Source organism: Pelodiscus sinensis, chromosome 15, assembly GCF_052426305.1.
Source record: "Pelodiscus sinensis isolate ZL-2025 chromosome 15, ASM5242630v1, whole genome shotgun sequence".
NCBI lineage: Eukaryota > Metazoa > Chordata > Testudines > Trionychidae > Pelodiscus > Pelodiscus sinensis.
Genome location: NC_143066.1, coordinates 4,023,847 through 4,042,363, shown reverse-complemented (window position 1 = coordinate 4,042,363; position 18,517 = coordinate 4,023,847). Strand labels below are relative to the sequence as shown.

Here is an 18,517-nt window from a genome sequence, read left to right as displayed (position 1 = left end):
CAAAATCTCTTAGGCCGAAAATCCCAGCAATATGAATGTTCTTTTGAGGGCACTGCCCACCCGCCCACACGCACACGGCGCAGCTGTGATCTGAACACAAGGGTGTCATTCAAGAGGAACTCAGTGTCTCCAGCCGCGTAACTGCGAGCAGGATAGGGCCTTGGTTTCTAACTAGGACCTACAACTGGAAGTCTGATCAACAAAATTACAATCTGCTGACAATATAAATCTCAGGCGATCACAAGCATCGTATGAGACTCACAGCCCAGAACCAGCAGTGCAGCTCAGGTGCATTTTGTGTGTTAATGTGAGTGTCCCCGTAGCGCCAGATGTGCAAGGACCAGACATTTGCACGCACAGATCTGATGGCAAAATGAGCTGGCTCTTTGGATGCCACTGTGAAAATGCCTGGGGCTTGGCTCATGTAGACCCCTGGAAGCCAGTCCCTCCTTCCTTCTCTCGCTGGAGTCGAGTGGTGATTTTCACTTTGGAAACTGTGGCCTGACCAAAGAATTTAATATTTGTCTCCTTCTAAAGTAAAGCTCCGGCTGCCCTGCAAGTCCGTGGTGCATGTTTTCAGCCACTGGCAAAGGTTGCTTCTCTCTCAGGGTTCCTACCGTACACCAGGCCTGAAAGGCAGGTCAGAACGGTGAGTAATGCAGCGTTCACTGCCAAGTGGATGGCTGGAAAACACAAACCGGTAAGTGTGGACCCTACAGACAGGGCCCTTGGAACCCCCCCCCCCCTGCATGTAATTTCAGGAGTTAGGGCCAGGATGCCTCAGCCCCCCTTGGATTAGGGCAGTGTTGTCTTAAATCGTCATTGTCAAGTCCAAGTCGAGTCTCAAGTCACTACAGTTCAAGTCTCAAGTCAAGTCTCGAGTCCCTAAAGTCACTTTCGAGTCAAGTCCTAAGTCGAGTCTCAAGTCTTAATTTAAAAAAAATGTCAAGTCATTTTTGTACAAGCCATCAATATCGGCATTTTCGGACAATTTTTTCACCAAGTTGATTTAACAAAATTAGCAAGTCTCAAGTTGAGTCTCAAGTCACAAACCATGAACCCAAGTCGAGTCTCAAGTCGAGTCATCTAGGTGACTTAAGTCAGACTGGAGTTCAAGTAGTGGGACTTGAGTAAAAAACTCTGGATTAGGGGGTCCATTGTCACCCCCCCAGACTCTCAGGCCTCAGCTAAGGCTCTTCCCTTCATGTTTCCAGCCAGCAACTGCCCCTTCCCCCGCACACTCACTTCCTTAGTTCCCTTGCTGCCCTCAACCGGTCTGACCGGTTGGGTTCTTGTCTCCGTGACCTAGGCAGCCCACCTGCTGGGCAGTGCTCACAGGCAGAGGCCGGTAGGGGTCATCCACAGCCTAAGCACAGCAACCAGCAAGGAGCTGACACTACATCACCTCGTGTGGATGAGTCAGTGGGAATCTCACCTCACCGCGCAGGGGGGCACCGGGTTCCAGAGCAGACAGCCCCCCACTCCGTCACATCCCCCTCTGTAACTGTGGCAGCAGGGAGGAAGGAGGGAAGGAAAGGCCTCCTTAGGGAGCCACAGGGATGATTCTGCCCTGGCAGGCACGCAGTGCTCTCTGCGAAGCAGGCGTCCCAGGGTCCCAGGATGGCCTGCAAGCTCCCATTGCCGCAGCCTGGCTTGTGTGCTGTGCGGGCCAGGAACGTGCCTCAAGAAGCGCCTCAGCAGGGGCCGGTTTGCAGGGGAGTCCCAATGCCACTTTGGAGGGGCAGGTTTCCTGCTGCAAACCCTTTTCCCATCCCCCCCAGAGGGCTCCTCAAGGTCCAGTGACAGGAGCAGAGCAGATTGTGTCTCCTAATGGCTCCGGCTGCTCGCGTCCCTGGCAACCTGGAGAAGCAGCTTCCTCCTCCTCCTCCCAGGGCCGCCGGCTCCCATTTGCGGCGCTGAGTGCGGCAGCCTGCGCCCATGCCACAGACTCCACGAGCCTGACAGGTCCCACGGGCCGTGGCCGCCGGTAGGAAGGCAGCTGCTCCTGCTGGGGGGCTCTGCCTCCCTCTGCACCACCAGGGGGTCAAATCTGCCTTCGGAGCAGCCCGGGTGCCTCCCACTCATGGCAGGAGCAGCCTCTTGTGTGGTCCCGGGGCAGGATCGGGTCCCAAGCCAGTTGGTTTCACTAGGTGTCCCGGGGGCTTCCCGCTGCAGAAGGTCCCTTTCCCCATGGTCACTGCCAGACTTTGGTCATGGAAGCCAGCCTGTTGCAGCGGCTGGCTCCGGGGCAGGCAAGGAGACCCAGGCAGACTCTGGCTCTATACGTGACCAGTGATAAAGGGGGCAGTCGTCTGGCGCATCCGAGGCCAGGTGCTGAGCACTCTGACAGCCCCCTTCCAGGGACACAATCTCTGGCCACTCTTGCAAATCTAGGCCCTGGTTCCCGTTGGCCACGCAGGCCGAGTCGGTGTTTGGTATCTGCGAGGGGAGCGGCGCGCTCAATCCAGCTCTTAGCAAAGGCAAAGCAGCTCCCCCAGGCCAGGTCCCCACGACGGGAGGAAGTCGACCTAGAAACACAACCCCAGCCACCAGAACAGCCTCGCTGGGGTCCACAGACCCTCCCTCGAATTTCTGAGGCATCTCCACAGCAGGAGGTGGATGGAAGGGACGCTCCCGTCGACTTCCCTTACTCCTCACAGCCCCGTGGAGTGCGGGGCAACGGTCGAGTTCATGGGTCCTTACTAGAGCATCGACCTCAGGGCATCTGCAGACCCTGCCTCTTCGTGTCTTAGCTCCCCTCTGTAAAATGGCGGTGGGCACCATGGTGTGGGGTCGGCTACGTGACTGGGAGGACTCAGGCGGGAGCAGCAGGTAGCCGAGACACACAGATCTGCTGCCGTTTGGAAAAGGGACTTTCCCAGAGCCGCTGGGAGGGATTTATTTTCTGGTGTGAGTGGAAGGAAAGCAGACGGTGTGGAACCCAGCACAAGGGAAGGCGGGCGGCTCGGAGGCTGACCGCACACCCGCCCTGGAGTGTGCAGAGCCCTGTGGGAATCGGAGGAGCTGATGGAATTTCACCGCTCCGTGTGCTGATGCTGGTTTTGTGTCTCCCACTCTGCTGGCTGCTGAGAAGGTGCCAAAGGCACTGGCTGGGGACCTGGCTGAGGAGCAAGGCAGCGTGGCTGTGAGCAGCGTCACTGCGGTGCTTGATCTCCACAGCACAGCCAGCAGGACTGCTCCTGGGGTTTGCACAACCGTCCTGCAGGACGGGGGGAGAGGGGCGTGACTCCCCACTGGGACTTCAGCGTGTGAAATCGGTGAACTGGACTTTAGAGAGCACCGTTTTCAGAAACGGCATGTGCGTTTGCCCCTGCAGCACAGCTCTGTGTGGTCAAACTGCACCGGGCATGCCAGGCCAGGGCTGCCCCTCCAATCCCCCCCAGGATAGCGGCGGGTAAAAGCATGAGGGGAGGGGAGAAAGTGAATAGGAAAGTGTCACTGGACCCCTTCCAGTAACCCGGGAACGGGGGGGTGAACCCATGAAATGAACAGGCCAAAGGAAAGAAAGCGCCTCTGACAATGCCTTGTCAGCCTGCGGAACTCCTTGCCAGGGGATATCGGGAAGGCCAGAAAGTATAACTGGGGTCAAAAAGGAACTAGAAAAGTCCCCGGAGGACTGGTCCAGCAATAGCTATTAGCCCAGATGGGCAGGGATGCAGCCCCATGCCCTGGGTGTGCTTAAACCCCCAACTGCCAGATGCTGAGGGTGGACGACAGGGGTTAGATCTCTCAAAATTGCCGTGTTCTGTCCATTCCCTCTGGGGTGCCTGGCACTAGCCGCTGTCAGAGCCAGGCCCTTGGGCTAGATGGACCGTTGGGCTGCTCCAATCTCACGTTACAATGGGTGTGCAAATGCTGTTGTACATGCACATGGTCCGTGTGTTATTTGCTGAGACTGTCTGAGCTCACTTTACATTTCTGAGCCAAAATTGCAAGGGCTGCCGGCGATCCCTGCTCCAGGGGGTGTATGTCTGCCAAGTCCCCTTGTGTTGTCGCACAAACACGTGTTGTGTTACAGCAAGCCAGGAGCGACGTGTTGCTAATCTACACGCAGCTCGACCAGCTAGTTTTCATGATGCTTTTACCTCTGAGTCCATGAAGGTGACAGTAAGGTGACTAGGTCAAATCCATCCTCCATTGACATCAAAGGAGCTGCCCCAGAGATGAGTTTGAGCCAGTGCCGTGTGCAGGACTAGCGTGGCAATCTGGCTGCTTTCCGTGGCCCCTCAGTCACCCAGGAGTCTGCCGCAGCAGAGGCAGGGCATGGGAACGGCCGGACACCCGCTGTGTGTAAGCCACGTTCCCCTGAGCAGACCAGGCTCCTTTGGCCAGAGCCCTTCTCTGCACTAGCTCTGACTCCTCTGTGTTGTCCTCTTGCAGGATGCGCGACGGCTCCGGGCCGTGACCGTCACCAGCCAGACCCGAGGCGGCTGGGCGCTGCCCACGCCGCGCCCGGCCCCGCAGCCATGTCGAAGGAGGAGGTGAGCTGCAAGCTGTCGTCCGTCTACAAGCACAAGGAGCGCAAGCCCAAGAAGCCCCATTACATCCCCCGGCCCTGGGGGAAGCCGTACAACTACAAGTGCTTCCAGTGCCCTTTCACGTGCATGGAGAAGTCCCACCTGTACAACCACATGAAGTACAGCCTGTGCAAGAACTCGCTCTCCCTGCTCATCGAGTCCGACTGGCCCTACAAGAAGGGGAACCTGCTACACCCCGAGATCCGCCTCCTGCAGGCCACGGAGGCGTCCCGGCTCCGCGGGAAAAGGGACGAGCCAGAGGCCTGCGATTCCTCGGCTGCGGCGGGAGCTAATCCCCAGCAGGCCCCGGAGGGGGGCGGCGAAGGCGAAAGGGCAGTGGCAGCGGCGGATGCCCGGCCCTCGGAAGCGGCGGCCACAGAGGCCGGCCAGTTCCAAGAGGAGGACGAAGACGTGGCCGGGCTGCTGGGGGAGATGGACGCGGGGGAGAAGCAGGAGAAAGGGAAGGAGACGGGTGGCCCTGGGGACCCCGCCGAGCCGGACTCCCTGCTCTTCGGGTTCAAGAACAAGAGGGACAAGCCCGGCCGAGAGGCTGAGCCCGACTTCATCATCACGGACGTTTTCTCCCTGAAGAGCCACGCCCCGAAGGGCAGGGAGACGGAGCCAAAGCACGGCAAGGGGCCAAAAAAGTGCCTGGGAAGCGGCGGGATCCTCATGGAGCAGTGGAAGCTGGTGGCCAACGGGCAAAGGAGGGGCCCCCCTGAAGTCTCCTTACCATGCGCCGAAGGCAACATCATCCCCTGCTACCCCCCTCCGGCCTACGGGGACTACCAGGAGCCGCAGGGCCTCAACCTCTCTCTGCTGGGCATCAACTACCCACTGAGCCCCAGCCTCTTCTCCTACCTCGGCCCCACCGTGGCCAGCAGCTCCAGCCCACACCCCCACCTGGCCCAGCTGCCCTTCTTGGCCTCCACCGCCCAGCTGATGCCCCCGCCCGCTGCCCACTTCCAGCCCCTGCAGGCCCCTGAGCGATCGGCCTTCCTCCCGCGATTCTACTACCCCCTGCTCTTCGAACACGCCTTCGGCGCGGCCGACAGCAAAGCCGTGGCGGGCAAAGCGGAGGCCCAGGCTCCGGCCGCGGCTGCCGTGCCCGCTCCTGCCCAAGCCAAAGCCCCCAGCGAGCCGCCAAAAGCAGGGCTGCTGAAGGTGCCGGTGCTGAAGGCAAGTCTCCCGTGGGCGAAAGGGGGCAGGGAGGAGCCATCTCCCGAGCCCGGCCACAAAGCCGTGCAGCTCCCGGAGGAGGAGGAGAAATGGCTGGCCCAGGAAAAGGAGAGCGACTCAGCCCTGGGCATCGGCGGCCCCCGCGGCAGGCCAGCGTCCGACATCTGCCGGCACCTGGTGGGGCTAAAAGAGGGAGCCCGTCTCCCCAGCAGCATCAGGAAGGCGGAGATACCGGTGGCCGCCTGCCCGGAGAACACGGGCGCCCCAGCCCGCTCCCTGAAGAGGAAGTTTCCCGGGAATGGACCCGAGTCCCTGGGAGCTGAAACGCTGGTGCCTGGAAAACTAGGCTGCCAGGCCAGGTAGGGCGTCTCCCTGGCTAGTATCCCCCCGCCTGCCAGGCAGTCGAGGGCTGCAGCCGCCCCGCCCCCCCTTCCCACTCTGTCCCCGTCGCCGGCCCCTCTAGCCCGCGTCCTGCACGGAAAAGGCTGGTGACCAGCAGGACGCGGGAGGAAGGCTCCAGGGCCTCGCTGTGCCAGGTGCACAGAGCAGGGGAGCAAACTGAGCCCCCCGCTGGGAGCCACAATGTCTGGGCTCCCGTCCCAGCTCTGCCACTGGCCTGGGGCGGCGCTTCGGAGGGCAGAGCTCTCCTTCCCCACCCTCCAGCAATGCCACGGGAGGGACGTCGGCGCCAGCGACGCCTGTCTCCTCGCTGCAGATGCAGCCCTAGGTCGGCTTTGTCCTCCAGGGCAGACCCAGGTGTCCTCCCACCAGACACCCCTCCCCCCGGGTCCTCCCCTGCCCCCGGGTCCTCCCCTCCCCCCGGGTCCTCCCCTGCCCCCGGGTCCTCCCCTCCCCCCGGGTCCTCCCACCAGACACCCCTCCCCCCGGGTCCTCCCCTGCCCCCGGGTCCTCCCCTGCCCCCGGGTCCTCCCACCAGACACCCCTCCCCCCGGGTCCTCCCCTGCCCCCAGGTCCTCCCACCAGACACCCCTCCCCCCGGGTCCTCCCCTGCCCCCGGGTCCTCCCCTCCCCCCGGGTCCTCCCACCAGACACCCCTCCCCCCGGGTCCTCCCCTGCCCCCGGGTCCTCCCCTCCCCCCGGGTCCTCCCACCAGACACCCCTCCCCCCGGGTCCTCCCCTGCCCCCAGGTCCTCCCACCAGACACCCCTCCCCCCGGGTCCTCCCCTGCCCCCGGGTCCTCCCACCAGACACCCCTCCCCCCGGGTCCTCCCCTGCCCCCGGGTCCTCCCACCAGACACCCCTCCCCCCGGGTCCTCCCCTCCCTCCGGGTCCTCCCACCAGACACCCCTCCCCCCGGGTCCTCCCCTTCCCCCGGGTCCTCCCACCTGACACCCCTCTCCCCGGGTCCTCCCCTGCCCCCAGGTCCTCCCACCAGACACCCCTCCCCCCGGGTCCTCCCCTCCCCCCGGGTCCTCCCCTGCCCCCGGGTCCTCCCACCAGACACCCCTCCCCCCGGGTCCTCCCCTCCCCCCGGGTCCTCCCCTGCCCCCGGGTCCTCCCACCAGACACCCCTCCTCCCGGGTCCTCCCCTCCCCCCGGGTCCTCCCCTGCCCCCGGGTCCTCCCACCAGACACCCCTCCCCCCAGGTCCTCCCCTGCCCCCGGGTCCTCCCACCAGACACCCCTCCCCCCGGGTCCTCCCCTCCCTCCGGGTCCTCCCACCAGACACCCCTCCCCCCGGGTCCTCCCCTCGCTCCGGGTCCTCCCACCAGACACCCCTCCCCCCAGGTCCTCCCCTCCCTCCGGGTCCTCCCACCAGACACCCCTCCCCCCGGGTCCTCCCCTCGCTCCGGGTCCTCCCACCAGACACCCCTCCCCCCGGGTCCTCCCCTCCCTCCGGGTCCTCCCACCAGACACCCCTCCCCCCGGGTCCTCCCCTCCCTCCGGGTCCTCCCACCAGACACCCCTCCCCCCGGGTCCTCCCCTGCCCCCAGGTCCTCCCACCAGACACCCCTCCCCCCGGGTCCTCCCCTCCCCCCGGGTCCTCCCCTCCCTCCGGGTCCTCCCACCAGACACCCCTCCCCCCGGGTCCTCCCACCAGACACCCCTCCCCCCGGGTCCTCCCGTCCCTCTGGGTCCTCCCACCAGACACCCCTCCTCCCGGGTCCTCCCCTCTCTCCGGGTCCTCCCACCAGACACCCCTCCCCCCGGGTTCTCCCCTCCCCCATGTGTGCTCCCACCAGACACCCCTCCCCCCGGGTCCTCCCCTCTCCCCCCGGGTCCTCCCCTGCCCCCGGGTCCTCCCACCAGACATCCCTCCCCCCGGGTCCTCCCCTCTCCCCGGGTCCTCCCCTGCCCCCGGGTCCTCCCACCAGACACCCCTCCCCCCGGGTCCTCCCCTCCCCCCAGGTCCTCCCCTCCCCCCGGGTCCTCCCCTGCCCCCGGGTCCTCCCCTGCCCCCGGGTCCTCCCACCAGACACCCCTCCCCCCGGGTCCTCCCCTCCCTCCAGGTCCTCCCACAAGACACCCCTCCCCCTGGGTACTCCCGTCCCCCCGGGTCTTCCCACCCTTCCCGAGGTCTGAGCAGACAGACATTGGTTCAGGGCGTGGGCGTGAAACGCCCACTGACTTCCGCTAGCGTCGAGGTGCTGGGCCCCGCTCCGAACCCAGCCCAGGGCCTAGGGCGGGCCCCAGGGGACGGGCCCCAGAGCTAGCAGGCGCTTTAGGAAAGGCTGGCCGAAGTGACATGCCCAGGGCCAAGCAGCTAGTCAGTGGTAAATGGCTTCTCTGTCCAGTGACGATTTCTGCTTTTGTCTCCTTCCCTTTTCCCGCCAGTGGCTGGAGAGCCGCCCCCGCCCAGCTCCCCAGGTCCCTGCACCACTGGCACACGGGCGTTCACGCTTGCGCGCCTGACGACCAGGAGAAGACCCGTGGTCCCGACGTTCTGTCCCCCGTGATCGCTGCCGCTGACCCTTCCCTGTGCAAGCTGGACGGCGTGCCCGGGGCTCTCCCCAGCACAAGAGATGCAGCGGCCACCACGGTGCTCATCGGGGACCTATCCAAAGCCTTGGAGGAGTACCAGGAGGTGGAGAAGAAACTCTCTGACTTGGCAAAGGAGGACACCCCTGGGCAGAAGCAGCTGAGAGAACAGCTGGTCAAAATCCGAAGGGAGCTCTATCACATCCACCAGGCGCTGGAGAAAGCCACCAAGCCCCACGAAGGCCCCCTGGACCTGTCGGTGAAAAGGCCCCCAGAGAGCCTGGAGCAGGCCAAGAAAGAGCCCTGCAAGGCCAGCCTCGGAGACGAGAGGCTCCCGTGCAGACAGCAAGGGGCCGTCAGCAGGTGCTTGGCAGCCAGCAAAGCCGGGGAGGGGGACGGGAGGCCAAACTGCCCTCTGGATGGCGAGAACAAGACCATTGACCTGCTGATCAAGATGAGCCGGTCGGAGAACCTCCGGGCGTCGCCCTCCGAGGCCCACCGGGGCACCGTGCTCAAAGCCGAGCTGCTGCCCCTCGGCGTGCCCCCGGAGCTCCGCCACGTCATGGAGCCCTACTACAGCCGCACCACCAAGTGCGAAGCCGACTCCAGCGTGCTGCTCTGCACGGACGGGCGAGCCAGCGCCCCCCAAGGCTCTCAGCTCCCGGGACCCGAGGACAGGCTGCCGGGCTGCCGGGCCGTGCAGCGCTCCCTCTCCTGCGGCCTCCCCGGGGAGACGGACACGGGCATCTCCACAGCCCTCTGAGCGCAGACCCGTGATCCCGCGGGGGGGCCTCCTGCACAGAGCGCTGGGCTTTCGCCGGCAGCCTCGCGTCCTCCCAGCCCCTCGTGCCAGACCAAGGCCACATAGCGCTTTGCTCTAACTGCCCGTGACAGGCTCCATACGGCGCAAACACCAATCCCTTCTTCACCCCCCCACTATGCACGGCGCCCGTGGGCTCCGCACATCCTGCCGCCCCTCCCGCGTGAACGCCAGGCTGCCGGCGAGGCAGGGCAGGGGCTCCGCTCTCTTCCTCCTCCCCGGCCAGCCAGACAAGGTTTCCCTTTGGGCCGACTGGAGGGCCCTGGGGGCTTCAGTGAATCAGCGAGGCCCGAGATGGAGGACCTGAGAGAGACGGGGGCCCGCTGAGCCCCCCAGGACAGAGCTGAGACTGCAATGACCTGGGGCCATCGCCTTTGAGAACAGACAGCTGCCAGGGCAGCCGTGGGGAGCAGCCACCCGGATTAACCTCACGGCGTGGTTCCACTTGCCCCGCAGAACGAGCACGTGAGCCTGGTCCTGAGCCCTTCCCGCGGGGCATCCTCTGCCCTCTGGAACTCACCCGCAGCGCCGGCATCTGGTGAGCAGTGCCCCTGAGCTCAGCCGCCCTCTGGCTCACGCTGAATCCCCTCCTCCGTCCTGGACATTTCATTGGTGGGGCCCCAGCTCGCCTGGCTGCCACCCCCCACTGCCTGGAGCCCCTGCGGGTTACTAAAGAGCCCCCCCTCTCTACACAGGACATGGATCCGGACAATAAGGGGGGCAGGGAGCTGGGGGGCAGGGCTCCTTTGTGTATAGGGATTGCAAAGAGACTGCAGCTGGCCCGCTGGTCCCTGCTGCCCTGGGCTGACCCTCTGGGAAGCTCTCTCAGCTCCAGGGCCGAGCAGCTGGGCCCGGCCAGCAGAGCCCCCCCCGGGACTTGGCTTGGGCAAGGCCCTCGCTGCCCTGGCACTTCGCCTGCCTCCCGTCTCCTCCTCGCTGGAAGGGAGGGTCCCAGCGCGCTTCCCGGCCTGCTCCCAGGGTTCCCCGTTCCTCAGCGGTACTGAGGGAGAATGCGTTGGGCACGGACACCCCCCCTGCAGAGACCTGTTCCGGTTCAGGAGCTCCTGGATATCACCCCCGTGTCCCCCAGGCTTGTGACAGAAAACCCCAGCTTCCCCGAGGTCCCCTGGCCTCCCGCCGAGCAGTGTCCTCCCCGGAACCAGTGCTGGCTACACACTGACTTCCACAGGCAGGCCCCACGGCCTCTCCCGCCTTCCAGCCGCTCTGGGGGCCGCGGCTCCAGCTGGCTGGGCCAGCGCCCCTAAGTGGGTCTCGCCGTGCCTGGCCCTGTTGACTTGAGAGGCAGAAGATGGAGTAGAAGCTCCCGAGAAGGCACCTTCGCCGCAGAGCAGAGCCACCCTGGCACGAGACAGCCCCGGCTCGGCAAGGGGAGGGGGCCGTGGGAGCTTTGCTGCCCTGCGGACGGGGGGAAGAGGCCCCCGGGCAGTTCCTGGGCATCCGAGGAGCCGGAGGGCCCGCCGGCGGGGAGCGGGGCAGAGCACTGAGGCCGTGGCGACGGCTGTCTGCTCGCTGCAGGGCCACAGAGCATCCGCGGTGCAGTCCTGCCTGGCGAGCAGCCATGACACAAGGGGGGGCAAGGACTCTGTTAGGGGACGCCGGCCAATGCCAGGCCCCGGATGCAGCAGCCCCTAGGAACTCTCCATCCGCACAGCTGTCAGACGCTCGCTGGAAGGTCCCGTCTTGCTGGGGCTCAGTGCACGGAGCAGCTGTGTGCCCCTCACAGGCGGGGTGTGCAGACTCGCGCCCCTAGGCCCTCGCGGAGCTGGCGGCGGATCGTGCACCCCTGTACCGAGGGCAGGAGCAGGGTAGCTTGATCGGCCCCCCTGCTGGCACGTGGCCAGTCACGACGGCAGCACCGAGCCCTCAGACCTTCCACTGGAGCCGGGGGGGGCTCCTCCCCAGAGGTGGTTGCTCTCCTGGCACACCACACCCTTCGCATGCTGTCCTGTCCTCCCCACGCTCCCAACCCCGTCCTCGGCCCCGCCAGTGCGGCAGGAGGCACCCGGACACCGGCCAGGCCCCCGCCTCCATTGAGCTCACTGCGCTCCTGGAGCCCTGGCCGGCCCAGAGGAGCCAGAGAAAAGGGGAGGTCCTGGAGCCTCGGTCGGTCCCTACGTGGGGATTGTTGTCAAAGGGCTTGCTCCCCTCCCCGGTTTCGAGGGAGGCAGGAACAGGCCCACCCCGGCCTCGCGCCAGCATCGAGGCAGCGACAGAGCTGGGATCAGAACTCAGGAACCCCTGGCTCGTGTTCAGACCACTAGACCATGCTGCCTTTCGGAGCCTCCCTCCGGCCGCTGGCATGTTGCTTGAATAGGGGTAACGCCTCATGCCCAGCCCACCGGAGTGCCCCGGGCTCCCGCTCGGCGCTGTTGGCCGGTGGGTGTCAGCCGCCGACAGACACACCCCTGGAGCGATCGCTACGTGGCGGGCGACGTCTGTCCGCAGAAGACGGGTGCTGATGGAGGAGGGGCGGGCCTGGGCACGGGGAGAGGCTAGTCACATCTTATTTATTGGTCACAGTTTTAAGAATGTAAAAGTATTAAAATGACTTAAAAAGTAAGAGATTTCTCAGGCCTTTTGTCAGCATCTCTGGAGCCACGGAGGGAGCCGCGGGGGGAGGGCCGGCCCCCGGGAAGGGAGGACGGGGGAGCCTCGGGGGGAGGGCCGGCCCACGGGAAGGGAGGACGGGGGAGCCGCGGGGGGAGGGACGGCCCCCGGGAAGGGAGGACGGGGGAGCCGCGGGGGGAGGGGCGGCCCCCGGGAAGGGCTGGACGGGGGAGCCGCGGGGGGAGGGCTGGCCCCTGGGAAGGGCGGACGGGGGAGCTGGCTCCCAGGGGCAAACAGAACCACAGAGGTAGATCAATCCCCGGAAAAGGGAAGTGCTTGGGGGCCAGAATCTTCACCCTCCTCCCTCAGCCCTGCAGGAGAGCGGGGCGCTCGGCGTCCCTGCCGCACTGCTTGGCACTGAGGCACCAGAGGCAAAGGGGCTTGGCCAAGGTCGCAGGCTGAGTCAGCGGCAGGATCCAGAGCAGCTCCTGCGGGGTCCTGCCCCCTCCCCCCCCGTGCATTGCTCCAGGCCCCTGGACCACGGGGAACAGCACCGCCGCCATGGAAACCCAGGGGAAGGCGCAGGGGGCGGCTGGGGAGCGGCCCGGGGTCCAGTTCAAAAGGTGAAAGTGTTTACCTTTGTGTTTAGATAATTGGATGGGAGTTGAAGGGCTTGGAAGGCTTATCCGGGCTGGGATCTGAGCCCCGGGAGCCCGGCTCGCTCCACTGCCGGCCACATTACACGGCTATTTGGTCAACCTAAAGGCATCTGATGGCCGGCCATTACCCCTGCTTTATGGCCAGTCTGCCTGATCGGCATCTAGGCTGGTCACGCATGGGGGGAGCCCGGGGCCTCCAGTTTCATTTTCCCACACAGCTGAGTGCCAAGCAGAGGAGCTGAGCATCCCCAGACCCTGCGCGCAGGTGGAGCCCATGGAGCCAGATCTCCCCACACATCCAGCGCGAGCCCCCGGAGGTCACAGAGTTCCTGCCTAGAGGGATGCCAAGTGCTGGAGGTAACACAGGGTCATGGCGGAGACAAGGTGCCTGAACTGTTCCGTGGCGCTTCACGGGTTTTATAGCTCGCTATCCGACGGAGAGCAAAGCGCCTTCCATTCAGCAAGGGCACCGTGCTTTCAACGCCCCTTGGCTCGGCTTCGCGTGAGCTCTGGAAGGGGCTGGAAGGACTCACTCACACTTCAGAGGCCTGCGGAGCAGCTGTCTTTCTTTTTTAGCTTGGGTGTACGGCTCAGTGGTGGGAGAAGCATAAACACCAAACCCCCTGGCTCTTACAGACTATGTTCCAGCTGTAGCCCTCAGGGTGTTTCACACAGGAGAGCAGTGTCATTAGCCCCATTTTAGAGATGGGGGAACTGAGGCAAGGGCACCAACTTGACTTGCTCAAGGTCACCCAAGAGCTAATTCAGGAGTAGAATCCCTGCCTCCTGTGTCCCAGGATGATGTTCTCTCCACTAGGCCATACTACCTCCCTGTAAGTAGGGTTGTTGGTACCTCACAAGACTCATTTTTGTGCAGCTGAGGGGTCAAAGACGTGTGTGGAAATAATCCAGGAATAAGGAAACCCCCCAAACCCACCCCTGTGCTTTTCCCTTGTGTGTCCCCAGCTCTAAATTCCCCTCCCTGCCCCGTGTTACCCGAGATGCAAGTAAACAGCAGTAGCAGTATAGACGTGCATGTATGCAGTTAGTGCGCGCCCCACGCCAAACGACACTACCTTACAGGGCCGCTGTCTGCAAAGTGGGGCACCAAAACAGGAAATGGAGATGTGCACAGCCCTACCTCTGCCCCTGGGGGGGTCCATGCTGGGCACGCACAGACGCCAACGCCGGACGGGACCATCACGCCCATAGCGTTTGTGCCTCTCCCGCTTTCAGTCCACCCACCAGCTTAATTGTTCTCTTTGGGCTGCCACCTGCTAACCCACTCTGGGAGCTGGAGGGGGCTAGAAAGGTGTATTCGTGAGGCTGCCGGAGAGAGGGCTGGCCCGGGGGCGAGAGGCAGACGTGGTCATTACCCACGCCAGAGGAGGAAGAGATGTGACGGGAACTAAAGGTGAAGAGCCCTGTGCGGAGACACGCTGGGAGCCCTGCTGCAGAGCCGGCGAGGCCAAGGGAAGACCCTGTCAAATCGCAAACACTTCACTGCCTGGGAGAAAATCACCCTGTGGACGCTGGCTCACAATGAGCACCCCAGATACGTCCCTGGGGTGCTCCCGAGTAGAGCCGTAGGCCTTTGCCATGCAATCCTCAGCCAGCGATAAAAGTCACGAAGCGTAGGAGCAGGGACACTCCCCTCGTTCCCGCCGCAGCTGGCGGAGGAAAGGCCGGGGGCCTGAGGTGGGAAATCGCTGGTGGAACATTCTTGTGCTCTGGGAGATGTGAAATCAAGATTTCAAGGGTAGCGTCAGGTTAAGGCAAAAAAAAAATCCCCTTCAACGCTTTCCAGGAGCTAGAAACCAGAAGCCCCCCGCCCCCTCCCGAACGCACACCAGCCACCAGCCAGCAATCCACAGCCCGGGGCTTTGTCACTGACACACCACAACACCTTTGCCTCTATTTTGTCAGGGCCTGCCACCAATCAAACGGTGCGTTCCCCTCCAGCCCCCGGCCCGGCGTTGCCAGGAGGCCGGTAACCACAGCGAAGTCGGGTTACAAGTCCCGCTCTGGGCCAGTCCCCGGGAGCAGACGTTCTTACAGCCCTGTCTCCGGGGATGGGCACCGTCCCGGCTGAACCCCAGGGACCAAACCAGAAATCCCTGGCGCTGCATCAAAGAGCCAGCGAGGGGCTGTAGCCGCTCGGAGCCGTGACGGGTCAGGCTGGAGGGAGTGGGGGTGCAGGCCCTGTAATTCACACTCCCTCCGGCTTACACAGACAAGAGGCACAGCAGCTTTTGCTCCATTAGTAACACCGCAGGGAAACGTCGGCATGCGACAAACGGCCAAGTCAGAAACGTGGCGGCACCGCTCACTCGGCTCTCACTACCCAGCCTGCTGCCATCATGGCAGCGGGGCCAGGCCGGAGGGGCGCTGGGACCCCAGAAGGCACAGCGCCTGCAGCAGGGAAATGAACCCAGCCAGCCTGGTGGGATGGGCGCTGCAATGCGACCCCGTTTTGGGTCCCAGCCCACGGGGCGAGACGCCTTGTTCCAAAGGAGCAGAGTCACGAAGGGCAAAATGACCGAGGGGCTCAAGGCACCTTGACCAGGCCTCTGCCTCCCCTGGGTTGAATCGTGGGCTCCTCCCGCTCAGTCCCATCCTAAGTGGCACCTGCCACTCATCTCAGCTTTTCTAGGTTGCAGCTGGAATGCGCCTGCTTGCAGCCGGCTCACTGGACCACAGCCACTTTGCTCACCCTGCGGTGTTACCCCTCAGCTTCTTGACATGACAGCGTGATGCATGGATGCCATGTTAGTGGGCTGCACAGTGACAGGACACCACCATGTTGCAATGTCACAATCAGAACTGTGCAAAGAACCAATTTGTTATTTTGCTGGCAATTCTGCAAAATAGAAAACAATTGTTTGGGGTCAACTTGGAAATGAAATTTTTCTAACTTTTCAGCCAAGTACTAAGTCAAAACCAAATTCACTTGGGGTCAAATGAAACGTGTATAGATTTCAACCACTCCTCAAAGATCCTTATTGAAAACAATCACACAATTAAAGAAAATTTCAAAACAAAAAGTGGTTTCAAATAAAAGTTTGAGGGGTTTTTCCCTTTCTTTTTTTTCCAATGGATGCAATTCAGTGAAACAGGCATGAATTTGTGAAACATCTTATTGTTCCCCAATCTGCATTTTTTTGTCTAGCTTCGGACACAACACTGCGCGGTATGAGCTGGATTCACAGAAGGTGACAGTCTTAATCCACGTGCTTGGTTAAACCCCAATAACACAAGCACATACACATGCCGATAAGAGGATCTGTGTATAATTGTCATTACATAGCAATATCGCCCCTTGCTAGCTAATGGAAAGTCAGCTACAACTCCTGCAATTGATGTACATAACACATCACTGGCATGTTTCTTTCCCACCCCACTGTTGTTCTGAGGTTTTCCTTTCACCTGCTCTCAGATGTCTCTGAGAAGTTAATCTCCCTGGATAGTCCCCATGGCTAAACACATCCTGGCTCTAGAGTTGAAGTAAAGGAGTGTTAGAGAAGGAGGGAGAGTTAATGACTTGAAAGAAGCTGTTTGCAAAGCGAGTAAGGGTAAAAGCAAAATGTTCCTGGTATCTGAAACTGACATTCCCCGCGGTGTGCAGAGCACAACAGAAAGCACTTTTCTTCTCAGCATTACAGCGCTCCTGCTCAGAGCAAGACCAGGACGAATCAGAGCTGAATAGCTACCCACAATGTCTGATCAAATCCTACTTCACCTCTGGTTTTGCAAGTGGTGTTAGCAATCCAGGGGGTTCTTGGCTCAATGGAAACAGGTAAGAGCTTGAGGTATGTAGTAAGCTCTTCAGGCCCTCAAACCTGCGTGTGGTATCATACCGACCTCTTTTGAAGTCCCACCAGTGTATGTGAGAGGCGCTTCAGCACCGCTAGAAGCTAGGATAGAGGTCTGCAGGCTGTCCAGAGTGGATGGGCGGTAAGGATGCGGCAGCTTTGAGTGCTGGAGGCACACGCTGTATGGGGCTGTGGGGTGATCACAGTCACTAGCCTCCCCCAAAAGCAATCGTGCAGTCCAGGGAGCACGACTAGAACAGATCCCCAAGCTATCGGCTTCAAATGGTTAAACAGGAATGAATTAGGGAAGCCCCAGCCAGGAAGAAGAACCCCCTTACCGTCTTCAGCACAGCTAGTCCTCCACGCTGGGACCCGTCCGCTGCTGCTCTACTGCACTGTAAGTGAACGGTCCCTTGGCCTCACTTATTCCTTGTCTCCCTGGGGCTGCTGGTATTTCAGGTCCACGGGGGGCGGGGGAGGCTGTGCACACTCCCCCAGAAGCCATCCTGTCCATGGCAGAGACCTCGGTCTGGAGAGCTGCTGGAGGTCAGTGGAGCCATGGGAGGTACATGTAGCTCCATGGGGGTCAGGCCACTGGAATCAATGGGAGCCAAACCTCCTTATGGCAAAGCTGACTTGGGCCCAGTGTCTCTGCCCCCGCAGCCCAGCCCAGCCCTACAACTGAGCCCGGCAGCCAGGTGGTCCCAGGGCCTGGGGGCTCCCCAAAAGGGAGCAGGGGCTGCCGGTGCCCCCTGTGCCTTGCAGCCCCAGGTGCCCAGGTGGGCCTGGCCGGGGCAGGGTGCTGAGCTTGTCAGGGCCCTGCCTTGCCAGAGGTGTCTCTGGGGCTCTGGGGGTGGCTCTCAAACAGGTTGTGACAGGGCCACAGTCCCGAAAAGGTGAATGGGAGCCTGAGGGCCAATGGCTGTTTGTTTATCAAGCCAACAACCGCGCAACAAAAGGTCAGACCCTGTTGCCGTGGGAGATGGTTTTTTGAAGCCTCCTACAGTCCTCCCAGTGGCCAGCTGAGACTGACCTGTCCGCTTGTCAGCTTGAGTTACGGGTGGTATTTGTGCCGACTGGACACCCCAGGTCCAACCATCACCCGGCCTCTGGGGGAGGGCTCCTCTACATCCGAGCGGAGTCGCTCACAGACAGAGCCTCTGATCCAAACACCCCCATCTCTGGGGAAATTCGGACCCAGGCATTTGGTCCCAGCTCATTCTCCGGGGCACCGGGACAGTCGCAAGGATGGAGTCATGGTGGATAGGAGTCTTTTCCTTGCTTGAGCTGAGCAGAGCTCCGACGCTTTCCCTGGGGGGTTTGAAATGGCTCAGGTAAAGATTCCCCTGCTGCATCCCTGGAGCCAAACCTGAGTCCGTACCCAAGGAGTCTGATTCATTTGGGCCATTGGTTGTCTCTGATCTGCCAGGAAGGGAAACAGAAGGGAGCCGTAGTGCCAGACAGGGTGCACACCTGGTATCTGGAGGGCAGCAGGAAGCGGAGAAGCACAGTCTGTCTAGTCGGAGGTTGCAGCATAAATCCAGGCAGAAGGAGAGCTGGCTCCTCTTCCTGTCTTTGCCATCACCTTGCATATAACCTTGGGTAGGGTATTCCCTTAGACGGAACAAACCCTGCCCTTACCAGTCAAGCCCTGCTGGAGGGGGTGGAGGAGAACAGAGCCGCTGGTTCATACAAGAGCCATCCAGCAGGCACGAGACCACTCCGACTGGGCACTGGAGAGGCACCGAGCTGCTTCACTGCTGCCCATACTACATAGCAGCTTCTCGTTTGTTCATCTCAAAGCGCCCCGCAGACTTGGGGAAGAATCGCTATCCCCAGTTCATAGATGGGGAGCCTGCAGCACAGTGCTGGAAAGTGACTGGGCCAAGGTCACACAGAGAGTCAATTGCAGAGTCAATAAAAGGACACGGGCATCCTGATTCCCAGCCCTGTATTCCGTCTACAAGCATACACCACCTCCCCTTGAGAAGGGGCAGCAAGC

The 18,517-nt window shown here is 62.3% G+C and overlaps 1 protein-coding gene across 1 annotated transcript; it reads left to right on the top strand.

The window, feature by feature from the left end:
* Nucleotides 1-1,509: 1,509 nt before the first annotated feature.
* On the top strand, nucleotides 1,510-12,057 carry PRR35 (proline rich 35). The gene is given in 3 exon segments (XM_089782203.1): nucleotides 1,510-6,076; nucleotides 8,513-9,399; nucleotides 9,402-12,057. Coding segments are annotated over 3 exon segments (2,508 nt in total). The 5' UTR covers nucleotides 1,510-4,487; the 3' UTR covers nucleotides 9,434-12,057.
* The last annotated feature ends 6,460 nt before the right edge of the window (nucleotides 12,058-18,517 follow it).